General features: G+C 42.5%; 2 protein-coding genes and 1 long non-coding RNA gene across 4 annotated transcripts; all 3 read left to right on the top strand.

Annotated features, from left to right (window-relative positions):
- The first annotated feature begins 1553 nt into the window (after positions 1-1553).
- On the top strand, positions 1554-2269 carry LOC124854465. The gene is made up of 3 exons (XR_007034704.1): positions 1554-1566; positions 1659-1777; positions 2014-2269. It is a non-coding gene; the product is annotated as an uncharacterized LOC124854465 (long non-coding RNA).
- Positions 2270-12622: 10353 nt separating this feature from the next.
- Positions 12623-20051, top strand: LOC118118337. Its single transcript, XM_047341855.1, has 8 exons — positions 12623-12647; positions 12737-12808; positions 18364-18410; positions 18647-18965; positions 19071-19211; positions 19321-19439; positions 19626-19677; positions 19849-20051. Exons 4-8 carry the CDS (start codon positions 18668-18670, stop codon positions 20049-20051), a joined length of 813 nt encoding a protein of 270 aa, XP_047197811.1. The 5' UTR covers positions 12623-12647; positions 12737-12808; positions 18364-18410; positions 18647-18667.
- LOC118117382 (leucine-rich repeat extensin-like protein 5) lies at positions 13790-15698 on the top strand. Of its 2 annotated transcripts, XM_047342025.1 has the most exons (4): positions 13790-13869; positions 14073-14540; positions 14883-15011; positions 15182-15698. In XM_047342025.1, exons 1-4 carry the CDS (start codon positions 13804-13806, stop codon positions 15296-15298), a joined length of 780 nt encoding a protein of 259 aa, XP_047197981.1. In that variant the 5' UTR covers positions 13790-13803; the 3' UTR covers positions 15299-15698. The 2 variants fall into 2 exon arrangements, with proteins under 2 accessions (XP_047197981.1, XP_047197980.1); XM_047342024.1 differs by having other exon boundaries at positions 14073-15011.
- Positions 20052-20560: the final 509 nt, after the last annotated feature.

Genomic DNA, 20560 nt, shown 5'->3' with positions numbered 1-20560 from the left:
AAACTAGTTGAATGTTAGTGAGAAATGGGCTGTGTCTGTTATTTTTCAATTCGTAAAAACACATCAAACTAATTATGTACTAGAGAGCAAAATCCCATGAATGTCAATTTGTTAAGCATTTGTAAATGTGTACACCTGGGTGCTGTCAAAATATCTTTCTCCACTTATATGTCAAACTTTGTTACTGGTATATTTTTAATTATATAATGGTATATCAAGTTCATGTTATGTGTACAATACCTCTACCTCCATATTTTCAAGACTGGAAATATGGTGAGAACTATTACCTCAGGTCAGTCTGGTGCTTTGCATCATTTCACAGGTTTGAATGACAATTATCCATTTGCCGTTAGTCTCAATAGAAGACTGAGATTAATCTGTAGAAAAAGGTCATATCAAGAAATATGTTATTAAATGCACTGATGCTACATTGGAATTGACTTTTTCTTTTTTTGTCTTTTCCTTCACGATTCATGAATGATTTCCTGAGAAATCAAGGCAAATGTTAAAAAACGCCCTCACTCACAATGTTCAAGACAATAAATTAAAAAAATGAACGGCTTATTCCTTGGCTCATGCCCCACACATTCCTGCATGAGATGTTGACATAAAATGTATTTTGTATATGAATAAAACCATTAAACCCCCTTTAACATCTCCTAAACACCTTGGATAATTGATGTAGTAAAACCATCACAATGAGTATGAACTTGTATGTTGATAAAATACTTTGTCTGAAATTAAAATTCATTTTTTTAAAAAACATCAGACATCTACTGCCTCCCTATTTCAAATATGCAGAGCTGACTTGACCTGAGGGGAAGTGTGTAATTAGACATCAGTCCAAACAAGCTCACCTGCTGTGACTTTGATTAACACCTGTGCAGCTGCAGCTGAAGTCCAATCTGATTGGTTGATCACAAGGTGCCAAGAAGTCACCAGTATAAAAAGCTTCCTGCAGTTGTTTGGTTCTACGGTAAAGTGCTGTCCATCTAAACTTGAGAAGCTCCATTATGGCAGGTGAAGATGGGTGGCGCTGCAGGTCACTTTCAAACTGTTGCAGTCCTTTTTTGCTCCTGTGCACTTTAGCCCCAAGTTTAACTTGTTTTAGTTGTGGGGATTGAGCAGAAATTGCTCAACAGATAAGGTAGTTAGCAGGCATCAGTGGTGGAGATAAGGACAGGGAGCATTCTTTTAATGGAAAGAGCTGAACTCGGGAGTCAGATCTCCTCTGCTGCTGCCACAAATGACGATGGACTGCCGCATGTTGTTACAGATCAACCAGAAGGCTCAGGTGAGGTTTTCTTTTGTCTAGTTATTTGCTCATTGATGTGCTGCTTACAAAAGTCCATAGAAAATGTTATAATTAAAAACCCTAAAACTTAAGGGCATTAACTTTGTGTCTGAACTTGAAGGGATGTTTGCAGAGACATCGCAGCTGAATGAAGTGATGGCCAATGAAGGAGCAGAGCGCTGAACCCTGCTCTGCATTGTGGTCAAACTTAAGACAGAAGGCTTTTCCTAAAGCCATGGGACCTGGAGCGTTGATTTGCCAACTCGACATTGGTATTGTAAAACAAATGCACACTCTTCTGCATAAGGGAAATTGTTAAAGCTGTAAATACCTGACATGGAATTCTGGTTTGCTGTTCTCATAGGAAATGAACATCCACTTCCTCTGACCCAATTGCCTGAAAGCTGCGGCCACTCGCTGCAGCAGAGCACTTTGGGTCTTGTTTTGGTTGCTCCCTATGATGGCTGCAATGTGATACAAGAGGTACAGCTCTACCCCTATTGACTTAACCAGCTAAAAATGTATATTGTTGCAAATGGGTTAACCACTAGTGAAGGTATTTAAGTTTATTACTCAACAAATGCAGCTTCATTTTGAGTTGTATTGGATTTTTCAAAAAGTTAAATTGACTTGATTTTTAGGATGAGCCTGGTAATTGAAATGTACAATATTGAACAGATCAAGTACATTATAAACCAAATTGCTTGTTTCCCTTTCAGAATGGCAACTATGTGGTCTCAATGATGTGGCTAGAGGCTGAAGTAAAATTGACCTGCCCCATTTTGCAAAGTCCTGATGCAACGCCTGCTCAGCATCCCTGGAAACATCCTGTACCTCACAGGCCCTCAAGCTTTTATCATCCTAAACGACATGTAACTCGGCAAAAGGGAAAATGGAGGGAAGCAACAATGGGTGTCCGAGAGGGGACCATTGTGTTCGGCAGGGGTGCTGAGTCTCACGTCGCAAACGGCAACAGGAAAGTAATCGGCCCAACGCCCTGCTGTGGAGGATGAAAGGGCTTATCAAGCGGACTTCTGGCAGGTAGGGATTTCGGTGTGTCTTTATTTTGCAGGTGTTCAGTTAAAACTCATTTTGTTGTTCGTGAAGGCTTTGATTAGCATTACCACATTTGAATGTGAACCTGCCAGGCTTGTCAAACGGACAAGCACAGGATACCAGTCCCAGAGAAGCGCCATGGAAGCGCATGGCACCTTCCTGTGTGCGGCGGGACCAGATGAAGTTCAGAGCAGTGGGACCTGGAGCTTCACAGTTTGCAGTGGATCAAGGTAACTGATTAGATTGATCTGTTGTGCCATACATGTGCAATGTCCACTTAACGTCTTGCCCCAGTGTTCGCCTGTGTTGAGATTCTCCTTATTTTGTATCCCTGCCCAGGAAATGCACACCCAATGCCTCTGTCCCTGGTCCCCTCCACTTGTGGCTACACCATGCAGATGAACTCTCTTGCACTTGTAATGCTGGTTCCATATGATGGCTGCAATATGGTTCAAGAGGTACTTTCATATACATTGATGAAATGTAAAATGAAAACATTTCCTCTGGCTAAAAGTCAAATCCTACTCCCGATGGTTATTAAGGGACTTGCTGTTACTTGATGTGTTTTTTGATTCACTAAATGTTGCAGCTTAGTTATTGATACTACCAAGAACCAAAGTGTTGGTATTCAGTTTTAACACTGTTCTGTTCTTGTCCCAAGGGTGGAAGTTACATGCTGCCAATGCTTGGCAGGAATCCCAGTCTCACTCTGGTGCAATAAAACCCGCAACTACCTGCACCCGCCACTACTTCCGTCAACCACAGGATCCTGTACCTCAGACACTCAAGTACCCCCCTATCATACCCCTCAAGTGCCACTGATTCTCCCAAAAGCATGAACCAGTACCAACAATCTTTTATGTCTTTGCACCATATTGTTATCCTCATTACCACTCAGTACCCACGACCACCACAGCAGCAATTAATGGTTACTTTGACCACCAATGTAAGCCACAGCAGCCAAAGATCCTGAAGCTATGGTTCAGTCTCCCTGGCTACTCCACCTTTTTGGTATCCTTGGTATCTTCCTGGCCTCTGCCAACCCGACTACAACTACTCAAAAATGACGACTAAGCCCACAACTACACAATCTCAGTCGCTGTCAAAGCTTCCACCATAATGGCCTTTTCAGCCATTTCCTCACTATCATTGGCTCTTCCCTGGGCCTCCTGCCAACCCCCTGCAGACTACAACCACTAAAAATGACGACTAAGCCCACAACTACACAATCTCAGTTTCCCCAGTTGCCAAAGTTTCCACCATACGGGCCTTTTCAGCCATTTCCTCACTCATCATTGGGCTCCTCTGCCTCTGCCAACCCTGCAGAGACTACAACTACTCAAAAAATGACGACTAAGCCTACAACTACACAATCTCAATTTCCCAGGTGCCACAGTGGCCAAGGTTTTCACATTTTCCACCATATGGGCCCCAGAGCGCAGTTTCCACCATACGGGCCTTTTCAGCCATTTCCTCACTATCATTGGCCTCTCCCTGGGCCTCTGCCAACCCCTGCAGAGACTACAACTACTCAAAAAGTGACGACTAAGCCCACAACTACACAATCTCAGTTTCCCCAGTTGCCAAAGTTTCCACCATACGGGCCGCAGTTTCCACCATACGGGCCTTTTCAGCCATTTCCTCACCATCATTGGCCTCTCCCTGGGCCTCTGCCAACCCCTGCAGAGACAACAACTACTCAAAAAATGACGACTAAGCCCACAACCACACAATCTCAGCTTCCCCAGTTGCCAGTGCTTCAATTCCACGGGTCTTTTTCAGCCATTTCCTCACTATCATTGGTTTCTCCTGGGCCTCTGCCAACCCCTGCAGAGACTGAATAACCACTCTCAAAATGACGACTAAGCCCAATAACTACACAATCTCAGTTTCCAGTTGCTAAAGTTTCCACCATACGGGCCTTTTCAGCCATTTCACTATTATCATTGATCTTCCTGCCTCTACAACCCCTGCAGAGACTACTACAACTAAAAAAACGACTAAACTCCCAACTACGCACATCAGGTGCCAAAGTTTCACCATACGGCCCCAATTGCTGCTGTTTCCACCATACGGGCCGCAGATTCCCTATGGGCCATATCCTCCCTATCCTTTTCCTCAGTTTATCCCACCATTTGCCCCAAAATATCCAACCTCTAAGCCAGAGACGACCACTGTGACACCAGAACCGACTAGACAAACGACGGCCACAAAAGGGAAAACTGACTCCAGTGGCGCAATATCCATCAAATGTTAAACTCCAGTTTCCAGTATTGCAATTTCCTTTTCAGTATGCCCCTCCTCCAGGCCTCAATAAAATGGTTTGAATAACACGTGGCTGTCTGTCTTTTGTGTTTGAAATTAAACTTGAGGGGTTGATGTGGAAGGTTTGGTGCTCTTGATTTCAGGTTACTGGTAAAATGACTCCTGCTCACTTTAAGATGGTTTGTCATCAGGTGACTAGAGAGCACTTTGGTTCTGGATCTGTTACGTTCACTGTTCCATAAGACACATCCACATTAATCATCAGACAATATTTTCTTGGTCTCCAGCTTTGTAAATGGTCCATGTCCACATGGTGGCACCATTTCCCGTGCTAGGAGGCACCATCTTTTTCAGCTTAAGGTTGTTTTTGTATGAATACAAGCAAATTGCTAAAAACGACAAAGACATAGACCTGTACTAAAAGTTAGAAATGTGATTTAAATTTTGATAATATTTCTAAAATGGAGAAACTCATGGGCAGTGTTGCATCTCAAAACTCTACTATTTATATTTATTTATTTTTATATTTATTTATATTGTTACTCATCCTTTGGGATCCTGAAGCTGGAGTTCAGTCAATAGACTAAACACATTTCCAACTGCCAGTCTGCATTAACTCATCTTCTATGATCTAATACCCTTGTAGAATTTTCTATAGAAAGTATTTCTGAAACCTTTCCATCCTGTGGAATGTTAAAAAGAACAAGGTAATACTTTTCTGAGGGTATAGTATTTTTGATTATAAACATCTTAACCAAAGGATTGAGTTTTTTTTTTTTCTTTTTCCAAATTGTACATATCAATGCTGTTGTGCCTTAAGGATGGCATTTAGAGATTTAATTATCAGTACATAAAGTGGTGTTTTATTTTAATGGCCCATTTTCTTTATGTTAAAATTCCTTCTTTGCATATCTTTACCAACTAAACTCCTAAACTAGTTGAATGTTAGTGAGAAATGGGCTGTGTCTGTTATTTTTCAATTGTAAAACACATCAAAACTAATTATGTACTAGAGAGCAAAATCCCATGAATGTCAATTTGTTACATTTGTAAATGTGTACACCTGGGCATGCTGTCAAAATATCTTTTCCACTTATATGTCAAACTTTTGTTACTGGGTATATTTTTAATTATATAATGGTATATCGTTCATGTTATGTGTACAATACTTACCTCCATATTTTCAAGACTGGAAATATGGTGAGAACTATTACCTCAGGTCAGTCTGGTGCTTTGCATCATTTCACAGGTTTGAATGACAATTATCCATTTGTCAGCTAGTCCTAATAGAAGACTGAGATTAATCTGTAGAAAAAGGTCATATCAGAAATATGTTATTAAATGCACTGATGTTAACATTGGAATTGACTTTTTTTTGTCTTTTTCTTCACGATTCATGAATGATTTGAGAAATCAAGGCAAAATGTTAAAAACGCCCCACTCACAATGTTCAAGACAATAAATTAAAAAAATGAACGGCTTATTCCTTGGCTCATGCCCCACACATTCCTGCATGAGATGTTGACATAAAATGTATTTTGTATATGAATAAAACCATTAAACCCCCTTTAACATCTCCTAAACACCTTGGATAATTGATGTAGTAAAACTATCACAATGAGTATGAACTCTGTATGCTGATAAAATACTTTGCCTGAAATTAAAATTCATTTTTTTTAAAAACATCAGACATCATCACGTTCCTATTTCAAATATGCAGAGCTGGGACTTTGACCTGAGGTGGTGTAATTAGACATCAGTCCAAACAAGCTCACCTGCTGTGACTTTGATTAACACCTGTGCAGCTGCAGCTGAAGTCCAATCTGATTGGTTAATCACAAGGTGCCAAGAAGTCACCAGTATAAAAAAAGCTTCCTGCAGTTGTTTGTTCACGTGTAAAGTGCTGTCCATCTGGAACTTGAGGTGAAGTTCCATTACAGGTGAAGATGGGTGGCGCTGCAGGTCACTTCAAACTGTTGCAGTCCTTTTGCTCCTGTGCACTTTAGCCCCAAGTTTAACTTGTTTTTAGTTAGGATTGGAGAAAATGTCAACAGGATAAGGTAGTTAGTGAGGCATCAGTGGTGGAGATAAGGGACAGGGAGCATTCTCTTTAATGGGAAAGAGCTGAACTCGGAGTCAGGATTCTCTGCTGCTGCCACAACGACGATGGACTGCCGCATGTTGTTACAGATCAACCAGAAGGTTCAGAGGTTTTTGTCTAGTTATTTGCTCATTTGATGCTGCTTACAAAAGTCCATAGAAAAATGCTTGGGTACTAAAACCCTGCAAAAACTTAAGGGCATTAACTTTGTGTCTGAACTTCTGAAGGATGTTTGCAGAGATATCGTAGCTGAATGAAGTGATGACAATGAAGGAGCATGGAAGCGTTGAACCCCGCTCTGCATTGTGGTCAAAACCAAGATGAAGTTCAAATATGGGACCTGGAGCTGCTGATTTACAATGACATTGGTATTGTAAACAAATGCACTCTTCTGCATAAGGAAATTGTTAAAGCTTTCGTAAATACCCGACATGGAATTTCTGGCTCTGCTGTCTCTCATAGGAAATGAACATCCACTTCCTCTGACCCAATTGCCTGAAAGCTGCGGCCACTCGCTGCAGCAGAGCACTTTGGGTCTTGTTTTGGTTGCTCCCTATGATGGCTGCAATGTGATACAAGAGGTACAGCTCTACCCCTATTGACTTAACCAGCTAAAAATGTATATTGTTGCAAATGGGTTAACCACTAGTGAAGGTATTTAAGTTTATTACTCAACAAATGCAGCTTCATTTTGAGTTGTATTGATTTTTCTGTGTTAAATTGACTTGGATTTTTAGGATGAACGGTAATTGAAAAAATAAAATATTGAACAGATCAAGTGTACATTATAAACCAAATTGCTTGTTTCCTTCAGAATGGCAACTATGTGGTCCCAATGATGTGCATAGAGGCTGAAGTAAAATTAGACCTGCCCCATTTTGGTAAAGTCCTGATGCAACGCCTGCTCAGCATCCCTGGAAACATCCTGCACTCACAGGCCCTCAAGCTTATCATCCTAAACGACATGTAACTGGCAAAAGGGAAAATGGAGGAAGCAACAATGCATCTGAGAGGGGACCATTGTGTTCGGCAGGGGTGCTGAGTCTCACGTCGCAAACGGCAACAGGAAAGCACCGTCCAACGCTTCTGCTGTGGAGGATGAAAGGGCTTATCAAGCGGACTCTGCAGGTAGGATTTCGAGGTCTTTTATTTTGCAGGTGTTCAGTTAAAACTCATTTTAAGCTGTTCGTAAGGCTTTGATTAGTACGCTCACATTTGAATGTGTCCTGCCAGGCTTGTCAAACGGACAAGCACAGGATACCAGTCCCAGAGAAGCTGGCCATGGAGGCCAAGATGGCACTCCTTCCTGCAGTGCGGCGGGGACCAGATGAAGTTCAGAGCAGTGGGACCTGGAGCTTCACAGTTTGCAGTGGATCAAGGTAACTGATTAGATTGATCTGTTGTGCCATACATGTGCAATGTCCACTTAACGTCTTGCCCCAGTGTTCGCCTGTGTTGAGATTCTCCTTATTTTGTATCCCTGCCCAGGAAATGCACACCCAATGCCTCTGTCCCTGGTCCCCTCCACTTGTGGCTACACCATGCGGTGGATGAACTCTTGCACTTGTAATGCTGGTTCCATATGATGATAGTAATATGGTTCAAGAGGTACTTTCATATACATTGATGAAATGTAAAATGAAAAACATTTCCTCTGGCTAAAAGTCAAATCCTACTCCCGATGGTTATTAAGGGACTTAAGGTTACTTGATGTTTTTTTGATTCACTAAATGTTGCAGCTTAGTTATTGGATACTACCAAGAACTAAAGTGTTGGTATTCAGTTTAACACTGTTCTTTGTTCTTGTCCTGCTATGGAAGTTACATGTTGCCAATGCTTTGGCAGGGAATCCCAGTCTCACTCTGGTGCAATAAAACCACCTGCACCACTCCTGCACCTGCCACTGGCTTCCTCCGCTTCTCAACCACAGGGATCCTGTGTACCTCAGACACCGCGCCCCCCATCATACCCTCAAGTGCCACTGATTCTCCCAAAAGCATGAACCCAGGTGTTCAACACCTTATGTCTTTGCACCATATTAAGTTATCTCACGCCACTCAGTACCCACGATCACTGGCCAGCAGCACCAATGGCTACTTTGACTACCTCACTGCAGTTAGCAGCTAAAGATCCTGAAGCTATGGTTCAGTCTCCTGGCTACCCACCTTTATCCTTGGTATTCTCCTGGGCCTCTGCCAACCCCTGCAGAGACGACTTGTCCACTCAAAATGACGACTAAGCCCACAACTACACAACTTCAGTTTCCCCAGCCACAAAGTTTTCCACCATACTGGCCTTTCAGCCATTTCCTCACTATCATTGGCCTTCTCTCCCTGGCCTCTGCCAACCCCTGCAGAGACTACAACTACTCAAAAATGACTGATTGCTTCCCACAACTACAATAATCTCAGTTTCCCCAGTTGCCAAAGTTTCACCCTTTTCATACGGCCTTTTTCAGCCATTTCTCACTATCATTGGGTTTCTCCTGGGCCTCGCCAACCCCCAGAGACTACAACTACTCAAAATGACGACTAAGCCTACAACTACACAATCTCAATTTCCCAGGCCACAGTGGCCACAAGTTTTCACATTTTCCACCTCATATGGGCCCCAGATGCCGCAGGCCTTCTGACCATACTTCTGGCCTTTTTCAGCCATTTCCTCACTATCATTGGCTTCCTGGGCCTCAAGCAACCCCTGCAGAGACTACAACTACTCAAAAGTGACGAATTGCCCACAACTACACAATCTCAGTTTCCCAGTTGCCAAAGTTTCCACCATACGGCCGCAGTTTCACCATACGGGCCTTTTCTTAGCCATTTTCACCATCATTGGCCTTCTCCCCTCGGGCCTCTGCCAACCCCTGCAGAGACAACAACTACTCAAAAAATGACGACTAAGCCCACAACTACACAATCTCAGTTTCCCCAGTTGCCAAAGTTTCCACCCTACGGGCCTTTTCAGCCATTTCCTCACTATCATTGGCCTCTCCCTGGGCCTCTGCCAACCCCTGCAGAGACTACAACTACTCAAAAAATGACGACTAAGCCCACAACTACACAATCTCAGTTTCCCCAGTTGCCAAAGTTTCCACCATACGGGCCTTTTCAGCCATTTCCTCACTATCATTGGCCTCTCCCTGGGCCTCTGCCAACCCCTGCAGAGACTACTACAACTAAAAAAACGACTAAACCCCCAACTACACAATATCAGGTGCCAAAGTTTCCACCATACGGGCCCCAATTGCTGCCGTTTCCACCATACGGGCCGCAGATTCCCAGGGCCATATCCTCCCCATTTTTTCCCCTCAGTTTATCCCACCATTTGCCCCAAAATATCCAACCTCATTGTGGAGACTCCACCACTGTGACACACCAGGAACCGACTAGAGCCAAACGACGGCCACAAAAGGGAAAACTGACTCAGTGGCAATATCCACTCAAATGCGCAACTCCAGTTTCCAGTATTGCAATTTCCTTTTCAGTATGCCCTCCTCCAGGCCTCAATAAAATGGGCTTGAATAACACGTGGCTGTCTGTCTTTTTTGTGTTTGAAATTAAACTGGAGGGGCTGATGTGGGAAGGTTTGGTGCTCTTTGATTTCAGGTTACTGGTAAAATGACTCTGCTCACTTTTAAGATGGTTTGTCATCAGGTGACTAGAGAGCACTTTGGTTCTGATTCACATGTTCACTGTTCCATAAGACACATCCACATTAATCACAGACAATATTTTGTCTCCAGCTTTGTAAATGGTCCATGTTGTCCACATGGTGGCACCATTTCCTGTGCTAGAGGCACCATCTTTTTCAGCTTAAGGTTGTTTTGTATGAATAATAAGCAAATTGCTAAATGACAAGACATAGACCTGTAATTAAAAGTTAGAAATGTAACATTTAAATTTTGATATTTCTAAAATGGAGAAACTCATGGGCAGTGTTGCATCTCAAAACTCTACTATTTATATTTATTTATTTTTATATTTATTTATATTGTTACTCATCCTTTGGGATCCTGAAGCTAGAGTTCAGTCAATAGACTAAACACATTTCCAACTGCCAGTCTGCATTAACTCATCTTCTATGATCTAATACCCTTGTAGAATTTTCTATAGAAAGTATTTCTGAAACCTTCCATCCTGTGAATGTTAAAAAGAACAAAGGTAATACTTTTCTGAGGGTATAGCATTTTTTTGATTATAAAACATCTTTAACCAAAGGATTGAGTTTTTTTTTTCTTTTTCCAAATTGTACACATATCACAGCAGCTCTTAAGGATGGCATTTAGTAGATTTAATTATCAGTACATAAAGTGGTGTTTTATTTTAATACCCATTTTCTATGTTAAAATCTTCCTTGCTATCTTACCAAACGCAAAACTCCTCTAAAACTAGCTGAATGTTAAAGAGAAATGGGCTGTGTCTGTTATTTTCTCAATTGTAAAAACACATCAAACCACTATGTACTAGAGAGCAAACCTATGAATGTCAATTTGTTAAGCATTTGTAAATGTGTACACTCTGGTGCTGTCAAAATATCTTTCTCCACTTATATACTAAACTCTTGTTACTGGTATATTTTTAATTATATATGAGATATCAAGTTCATGTTAGGTACACACCTCTACCTCCATATTTTCAAGACTGGAAATATGGTGAGAACTATTACCTCAGGTCAGTCTGGTGCTTTGTATCATTTCACAGGTTTGATCGACAATGGTCTGTTTGCCGTTAGTCTCAATAGAAGACTGAGATTAATCTGTGGTGAAAAGGTCATATCAAGAAATATGTTATTAAATGCACTGATGCTACATTGGAATTGACTTTTCTTTTTTTTGTCTTTTCCTCAATTTATTCATGAATGATTTCCTGAGAAATCAAGGCAAATGTTAAAACGCCCTCACTCACAATGTTCAAGACAATAAATTAAAAAATGAACGGCTTATTCCTTGGCTCATGCCCCACACATTCCTGCATGAGATGTTGACATAAAAATGTATTTGTATATGAATAAAACCATTAAACCCTTTAACATCTCCTAAACACCTTGGATAATTGATGTAGTAAAACTATCACAATGAGTATGAACTCTGTATGCTGATAAAATACTTGCCTGAAATTAAAAATTCATTTTTTTAAAACATCAGACATCACGTCTCCTACTAAATATGCAGAGCTGACTTGACCTGAGGGGGCAGTGTAATTAGACATCAGTCCAAATTGCTCACCTGCTGTGACTTTGATTACACTGCAGCTACAGCTGAAGTCCAATCTGATTGGTTGATCACAAGGTGCCAAGAAGTCACCAGTATAAAAAGCTTCCTGCAGTTGTTTGTCTTACTGCAAAGTGCTGTCCATCTAAACTTGAGTGTGAAGCTCCATTATGCAGGTGAAGATGGGTGGCGCTGCAGGTCACTTCAAACTGTTGCAGTCCTTGTTCTGTGCACTTTAGCCCCAAGTTTTAACTTGTTTTAGCTTGTGGGGATTGAGCAGAAATGCTCAACAGGGATAAGGTAGTTAGGTGAGGCATCAGTGGTGGAGATATGACAGGAGTATTCTCTTTAATGGAAAGAGCTGAACTCGAGTCAGGATCTCCCTGCTGCTGCCACAAATGACGATGGACTGTCGCGATGTTGTTACAGATCAACCAGAAAGGCTCAGGTGAGGTTTTTCTTTGTCTAGTTATTTGCTCATTTGATGTGCTGCTTACAAAAGTCCATAGAAAAAATGCTTGGTACTCAAAACCCTAAAAACTTAAGGGCATTAACTTTGTGTCTGAACTTGAAGGGATGTTTGCAGAGACATCGCAGCTGAATGAAGTGATGCCAATGAAGGAGCATGGAAGCGCTTGAACCCCTTCTGCTCTGCATTGTGGTCAAACCAAGATGAAGTTCAGTTATGGACCTGGGAGCTGCTGATTTACAACTCGACATTGGTATTGTAAACAAATGCACACTCTTCTGCATAAGGGAAATTGCTGCTGTAAATACCTGACATGGAATTCTGGTTTCTGTTGTCTCATAGGAAATGAACATCCATTTCCTCTGACCCAATTGCCTGAAAGCTGCGGCCACTCGCTGCAGCAGAGCACTTTGGGTCTTGTTTGTTATTCCTATGAGGCTGCATGACAAGAGGTACAGCTCTTACCCTATTGACTTAACCAGCTAAAAATGTATATTGTTGCAAATGTATAACTACTAGTGAAGGTATTTAAGTTTATTACTCTCAACAAATGCAGCTTCATTTTGAGTTGTATTGGATTTTTCAAAAGTTAAATTGACTTGATTTTAGATGAGCCTGGTAATTGAAATGTACAAATATTGAACAGATCATACATTATAAACCAAATTGCTTGTTTCCCCTTTCAGAACGGCAACTATGTGGTCTCAATGATGTGGCTAGAGGCTGAAGTAAATTGACCTGCCCTATTTGCAAAGTCTCTGATGCAACGCTCTGCTCAGCATCCCTGGAAACATCCTGTACCTCACAGGCCCCTCAAGCTTTATCATCCTAAACCACATGTAACTCGCAAAAGGGGAAAATGAGGGAAGCAACACGGTGTCCGAGAGGGGACCATTGTGTTCGGGTGCAGGGTGCGAGTCTCAATGCCGCAAACGGCAACAGGAAAGCACCGTCCAACGCTTCTGCTGTGGGAGGATGAAAGGGTTTACTGCCGGACTCTGCAGGTAGGATTTCGAGGTCTTTTATTTTGCAGGTGTTCAGTTAAAACTCATTTTAAGCTGTTCGTAAGGCTTTGATTAGTACGCTCACATTTGAATGTGTCCTGCCAGGCTTGTCAAACGGACAAGCACAGGATACCAGTCCCAGAGAAGCGTCATGGAAGCGCATGGCACCTTCCCTGCAGTGCGGCGGGGACCAGATGAAGTTCAGAGCAGTGGGACCTGGAGCTTCACAGTTTGCAGTGGATCAAGGTAACTGATTAGATTGATCTGTTGTGCCATACATGTGCAATGTCCACTTAACGTCTTGCCCCAGTGCTCCGCTCTGTGTTGGAGATTCTCTATTTGTATCCCTGCCCAGGAAATGCACACCAATGCCTCTGTCCCTGGTCCTCCACTTGTGGCTACACCATGCAGATGAACTCTCTTGCACTTGTAATGCTGGTTCCATATGATGGCTGCAATATGGTTCAAGAGGTACTTTCATATACATTGATGAAATGTAAAATGAAAACATTTCCTCTGGCTAAAAGTCAAATCCTACTCCCGATGGTTATTAAGGGACTTGCTGTTACTTGATGTGTTTTTTGATTCACTAAATGTTGCAGCTTAGTTATTGATACTACCAAGAACTAAAGTGTTGGTATTCAGTTTTAACACTGTTCTGTTCTTGTCCCAAGGGTGGAAGTTACATGCTGCCAATGCTTTGGCAGGGAATCCCAGTCTCACTCTGGTGCAATAAACCACCTGCAACTACTCCTGCACCTGCCACTACTTCCGCTCAACCACAGGATCCTGTACCTCAGACACTCAAGTACCCCCCATCATACCCTCAAGTGCCACTGATTCCTCCCAAAAGCATGAACCCAGGTGTTCAACAATCTTATGTCTTTGCACCATATTGGGGTTATCCTCATTACCACTCAGTACCCACGACTACCACAGCAGCACCAATGGCTACTTTGACCACCACTGCAAAGCCAGCAGCTAAAGATCCTGAAGCTATGGTTCAGTCTCCTGGCTACCCACCTTTTTATCCTTGGTATCTTCCTGGGCCTCTGCCAACCCCTGCAGAGACGACTACAACTACTCAAAAAATGACGACTAAGCCCACAACTACACAATCTCAGTTTCCCCAGTTGCCAAAGTTTCCACCATACGGGCCTTTTCAGCCATTTCCTCACTATCATTGGCCTCTCCCTGGGCCTCTGCCAACCCCTGCAGAGACTACAACTACTCAAAAAATGACGACTAAGCCCACAACTACACAATCTCAGTTTCCCCAGTTGCCAAAGTTTCCACCATACGGGCCTTTTCAGCCATTTCCTCACTATCATTGGGCTCTCCCTGGGCCTCTGCCAACCCCTGCAGAGACTACAACTACTCAAAAAATGACGACTAAGCCTACAACTACACAATCTCAATTTCCCCAGGTGCCACAGTGGCCAAGTTTTCCACATTTTCCACCATATGGGCCCCAGATGCCGCAGTTTCCACCATACGGGCCTTTTCAGCCATTTCCTCACTATCATTGGCCTCTCCCTGGGCCTCTGCCAACCCCTGCAGAGACTACAACTACTCAAAAAGTGACGACTAAGCCCACAACTACACAATCTCAGTTTCCCCCAGTTGCCAAAGTTTCACCATACGTGGCCGCAGTTTCACCATACGGCCTTTTTCAGCCATTTCCTCACCATCATTGGCTCTTCCCCTGGGCCTCTACAACCCCTCTGCAGAGACAACAACTACCAAAAAAATGACGACTAAGCCCACAACTACACAATCTCAGTTTCCCCAGTTGCCAAAGTTTCCACCCTACGGGCCTTTTCAGCCATTTCCTCACTATCATTGGCCTCTCCCTGGGCCTCTGCCAACCCCTGCAGAGACTACAACTACTCAAAAATGACGACTAAGCCCACAACTACACAATCTCAGTTTCCCCAGTTGCCAAAGTTTCCACCCTACGGGCCTTTTCAGCCATTTCCTCACTATCATTGACCTCTCCCTGGGCCTCTGCCAACCCCTGCAGAGACTACTACAACTAAAAAAACGACTAAACTCCCAACTACGCAATATCAGGTGCCAAAGTTTCCACCATACGGGCCCCAATTGCTGCTGTTTCCACCATACGGGCCGCAGATTCCCTATGGGCCATATCCTCCCTATCCTTTTCCTCAGTTTATCCCACCATTTGCCCCAAAATATCCAACCTCTAAGCCAGAGACGACCACTGTGACACCAGAACCGACTAGACAAACGACGGCCACAAAAGGGAAAACTGACTCCAGTGGCGCAATATCCATCAAATGTTAAACTCCAGTCGGTATTATACTTTTCAGTATGCCCCTCCTCCAGGCCTCAATAAAATGGTTTGAATGTGGCTGTCTGTCTTTTGTGTTTGAAATTAAACTTGAGGGGTTGATGTGGAAGGTTTGGTGCCTTGATTTCAGGTTACTGGTAAAATGATCTGCTCACTTTAAGATGGTTTGTCATCAGGTGACTAGAGAGCACTTTGGTTCTGGATCTGTTACTGTCACTGTTCCATACATACATCCACATTAATCACTTGACAATATTTTTCTTTGGTCTCTCCAGCTTTGTAAATGGTCCATGTTTAAGTTCCACATGGTGGCACCCATTTCCGTGCTAGAGGCACCATCTTTTTCAGCTTAAGGTTGTTTTGTATGAATAATAAGCAAATTGCTAAATGACAAGACATAGACCTGTAATTAAAAGTTAGAAATGTAACATTTAAATTTTGATATTTCTAAAATGGAGAAACTCATGGGCAGTGTTGCATCTCAAAACTCTACTATTTATATTTATTTATTTTTATATTTATTTATATTGTTACTCATCCTTTGGGATCCTGAAGCTGGAGTTCAGTCAATAGACTAAACACATTTCCAACTGCCAGTCTGCATTAACTCATCTTCTATGATCTAATACCCTTGTAGAATTTTCTATAGAAAGTATTTCTGAAACCTTCCATCCTGTGAATGTTAAAAAGAACAAAGGTAATACTTTTCTGAGGGTATAGCATTTTTTGATTATAAAACATCTTAACCAAAGGGGATTGAGTTTTTTTTTTTTTTCTTTTTCCAAATTGTACATATCACAGCAGCTCTTAAGGATGGCATTTGTAGATTTAATTATCAGTACATAAAGTGGTGTTTTATTTTAATGGCCCATTTTCTTATGTTAAAATCTTCTTGCTATCTTACCAAACGCAAACTCCTTAAAACTAGTTGAATGTTAGTGAGAAATGGGCTGTGTCTGTTATTTTCAATTGTAAAAACACATCAAACCACTATGTACTAGAGAGCAAAATCCCATGAATGTCAATTTGTTAAGTATTTGTAAATGTGTACACCTGGGTGCTGTCAAAATATCTTTCTCCACTTATATGTCAAACTTTGTTACTGGTATATTTTTAATTATATAATGGTATATCAAGTTCATGTTATGTGTACAATACCTCTACCTCCATATTTTCAAGACTGGAAATATGGTGAGAACTATTACCTCAGGTCAGTCTGGTGCTTTGCATCATTTCACAGGTTTGAATGACAATTATCCATTTGCCGTTAGTCTGAATAGAAGACTGAGATTAATCTGTAGAAAAGGTCATATATCAAGAAATATGTTATTAAATGCACTGATGTTACATTGGAATTGACTTTTTCTTTTTTTTGTCTTTCCTTCACGATTCAGAATGATTGAGAAATCAAGGGCAATGTTAAAAACGCCTCCTCACTCACACAACTAAGACAATAAATTAAAAATGAACGGCTTATGTCCCTTGGCTCATGCCCCACACATTCCTGCATGAGATGTTGGACATAAATGTATTTTGTATATGAATAAAACCATTAAACCCTTTAACATCTCCTAAACACCTTGGATAATTGATGTAGTAAAACTATCACAATGAGTATGAACTCTGTATGCTGATAAAATACTTTGCCTGGAAATTAAAATTCATTTTTTTAAAACATCAGACATCATCACGCTTCCTATTTCAAATATGCAGAGCTGACTTGGCTCCGAGGGGGGTGTAATTAGACATCAGTCCAAACAAGCTCACCTGCTGTGACTTTTGATTAACACCTCGTGCAGCTGCAGCTGAAGTCCAATCTGATTGGTTGATCACAAGGTGCCAAGAAGTCACCTTAGTATAAAAAAGCTTCCTTAAAAGAGCTTGTTTTGACGGTAAAAGTTGGTCCATCTAAACTTCTGAGGTGAAGCTCCATTATGGCAGGTGAAGATGGTGGCGCTGCAGGTCACTTCAAACTGCTGTAGTCCTTTGTTCTGTGCACTTTAGCCCTCCAAGTTTAACTTGTTTTAGTTGTGATTGAGCAGAAATGCTCAACAGGATAAGGTAAGTTATGAGGCATCAGTGGTGGAGATAAGGACAGGGAGCATTCTCAATGGGAAAGAGCTGAACCTGAGTCAGGACTTCTGCTGCTGCCACAAATGACGATGGACTGCCGGCAGAGATGTTGTTACAGATCACCAGAAGGCTCAGGTGAGGCTTTCTTTGTCTAGTTATTTGCTCATTTGATGTGCTATACAAAAGTCCATAGAAAATGCTTATACTCAAAACCCTAAAACTTAAGGGCATTAACTTTGTGTCTGAACTTCTGAAGGGATGTTTGCAGAGACATCGCAGCTGAATGGGAAGTGATGGCCAATGAAGGAGCATGAAGCGCTTGAACCCTCTGCTCTGCATTGTGGTCAAACCAAGATGAAGTTCAAAGCCATGGGACCTGGAGCTGCTGATTTGCCAACCGACATTGGCATTGTAAACAAATGCACACTCTTCTTCTCTGCATAAGGGAAATTGTTAAAGCCGTGTAAATACCTGACATGGAATTTTGCCTGCTGTCTCCTCATAGGAAATGAACATCCACCTTCCTCTGACCCAATTGCCTGAAAGCTGCGGCCACTCGCTGCAGCAGAGCACTTTGGGTCTTGTTTTGGTTGCTCCCTATGATGGCTGCAATGTGATACAAGAGGTACAGCTCTACCCCTATTGACTTAACCAGCTAAAAATGTATATTGTTGCAAATGGGTTAACCACTAGTGAAGGTATTTAAGTTTATTACTCAACAAATGCAGCTTCATTTTGAGTTGTATTGGATTTTTCAAAAAGTTAAATTGACTTGATTTTAGGATGAGCCTGGTAATTGAAATGTACACATATTGAACAGATCAAGTACATTATAAACCAAATTGCTTGTTTCCCTTTCAGAATGGCAACTATGTGGTCTCAATGATGTGGCTAGAGGCTGAAGTAAAATTGACCTGCCCCATTTTGCAAAGTCCTGATGCAACGCCTGCTCAGCATCCCTGGAAACATCCTGTACCTCACAGGCCCTCAAGCTTTTATCATCCTAAACGACATGTAACTCGGCAAAAGGGAAAATGGAGGGAAGCAACAATGGGTGTCCGAGAGGGGACCATTGTGTTCGGCAGGGGTGCTGAGTCTCACGTCGCAAACGGCAACAGGAAAGCACCGTCCAACGCTTCTGCTGTGGAGGATGAAAGGGCTTATCAAGCGGACTCTGCAGGTAGGATTTCGAGGTCTTTTATTTTGCAGGTGTTCAGTTAAAACTCATTTTAAGCTGTTCGTAAGGCTTTGATTAGTACGCTCACATTTGAATGTGTCCTGCCAGGCTTGTCAAACGGACAAGCACAGGATACCAGTCCCAGAGAAGCGTCATGGAAGCGCATGGCACCTTCCCTGCAGTGCGGCGGGGACCAGATGAAGTTCAGAGCAGTGGGACCTGGAGCTTCACAGTTTGCAGTGGATCAAGGTAACTGATTAGATTGATCTGTTGTGCCATACATGTGCAATGTCCACTTAACGTCTTGCCCCAGTGTTCGCCTGTGTTGAGATTCTCCTTATTTTGTATCCCTGCCCAGGAAATGCACACCCAATGCCTCTGTCCCTGGTCCCCTCCACTTGTGGCTACACCATGCAGATGAACTCTCTTGCACTTGTAATGCTGGTTCCATATGATGGCTGCAATATGGTTCAAGAGGTACTTTCATACATTGATGAAATGTAAAATGAAAACATTTCCTCTGGCTAAAAGTCAAACTTACCCCGATGGTTAAGGACTTGCTGTTACCATGTTTGGATTCACCAATGTTGCAGCTAGTTATTGATACTACCAAGAACTAAAGTGTTATATTCAGTTTTAACACTGTTCTGTTCTTGTCCCAAGCGGGTGAAGTTACATGCTGCCACAGCAGCAGGAATCCCAGCGTCTCACTCTGGTGCAATAAACCACCTGCAACTACTCCTGCACCTGCCACTACTTCCGCTCAATCATTGTGATCCTGTACCTCAGACACTCAAGTACCCCCCATCATACCCTCAAGTGCCACTGATTTCTCCTGGGCATGAACCTGGGTGTTCAACAATCTTATGTCTTTGCACCATATTAGGGTTATCCTCATTACCACTCAGTACCCACGACTACCACAGCAGCACCAATGGCTACTTTGACCACCACTGCAGTCAGCAGCCAAAGATCCTGAAGCTATGGTTCAGTCTCCCTGGCTACCACCTTATCCTGGTATCTTCCTGCCTCTGCCAACCTCGCAGAGACCACTACAACTACTCAAAAATGACGATCAAGCTCCAATAACCACAATAATCTCAGTTTCCCAGTTGCCAAAGTTTCCACCATACTGTGTCTTTTCAGCCATTTCTCACTATCATTGGCCTTTCCTGGGCCTCTGCCAACCCCTTGCAGAGACTACAACTACTCAAAAATGACTTATCAAGCCCACAACTACACAATCTCAGTTTCCCCAGTTGCCAAAGTTTCCCACCATACGGCCTTCTCATTTCACCATCATTGGGTTTTCCTGGGCCTCTGCCAACCTCTGCAGAGACTACAACTACTCAAAATGACTCCACTAAGCCTACAACTACACAATCTCAATTTCCCCAGGTGCCACAGTGGCCAAGTTTTCCACATTTTCCACCATATGGGCCCCAGATGCCGCAGTTTCCACCATACGGGCCTTTTCAGCCATTTCCTCACTATCATTGGCCTCTCCCTGGGCCTCTGCCAACCCCTGCAGAGACTACAACTACTCGTGACGACTAAGCCCACAACTACACAATCTCAGTTTCCCCAGTTGCCAAAGT

The sequence above is a fragment of the Hippoglossus stenolepis genome, chromosome 11 (genome assembly GCF_022539355.2).
Source record: "Hippoglossus stenolepis isolate QCI-W04-F060 chromosome 11, HSTE1.2, whole genome shotgun sequence".
Lineage (NCBI taxonomy): Eukaryota > Metazoa > Chordata > Actinopteri > Pleuronectiformes > Pleuronectidae > Hippoglossus > Hippoglossus stenolepis.
Note: the sequence above shows the minus strand (reverse complement) of the source record. Positions and strands in the feature narration are given on the sequence as shown.

What these genes read in the sequence shown, in the direction of transcription:
- LOC118118337 (XM_047341855.1), top strand. Translation starts at nt 18,668, where the DNA reads ATGATGTGGCTAGAGGCTGAAGTAAAATTGACCTGCCCCATTTTGCAA. An exon ending in TTATCAAGCGGACTCTGCAG is followed by an intron (nt 18,966 to 19,070) that starts GTAGGATTTCGA and finishes GTGTCCTGCCAG; the next exon opens with GCTTGTCAAACGGACAAGCA. An exon ending in AATCCCAGCGTCTCACTCTG is followed by an intron (nt 19,678 to 19,848) that starts GTGCAATAAACC and finishes GCACCATATTAG; the next exon opens with GGTTATCCTCATTACCACTC.
- LOC118117382 (XM_047342024.1), top strand. Translation starts at nt 13,804, where the DNA reads ATGCAGATGAACTCTCTTGCACTTGTAATGCTGGTTCCATATGATGGC. An exon ending in GCTGCAATATGGTTCAAGAG is followed by an intron (nt 13,870 to 14,072) that starts GTACTTTCATAT and finishes TCTTGTCCCAAG; the next exon opens with GGTGGAAGTTACATGCTGCC. An exon ending in CCACAACTACACAATCTCAG is followed by an intron (nt 15,012 to 15,181) that starts TTTCCCCCAGTT and finishes ACACAATCTCAG; the next exon opens with TTTCCCCAGTTGCCAAAGTT.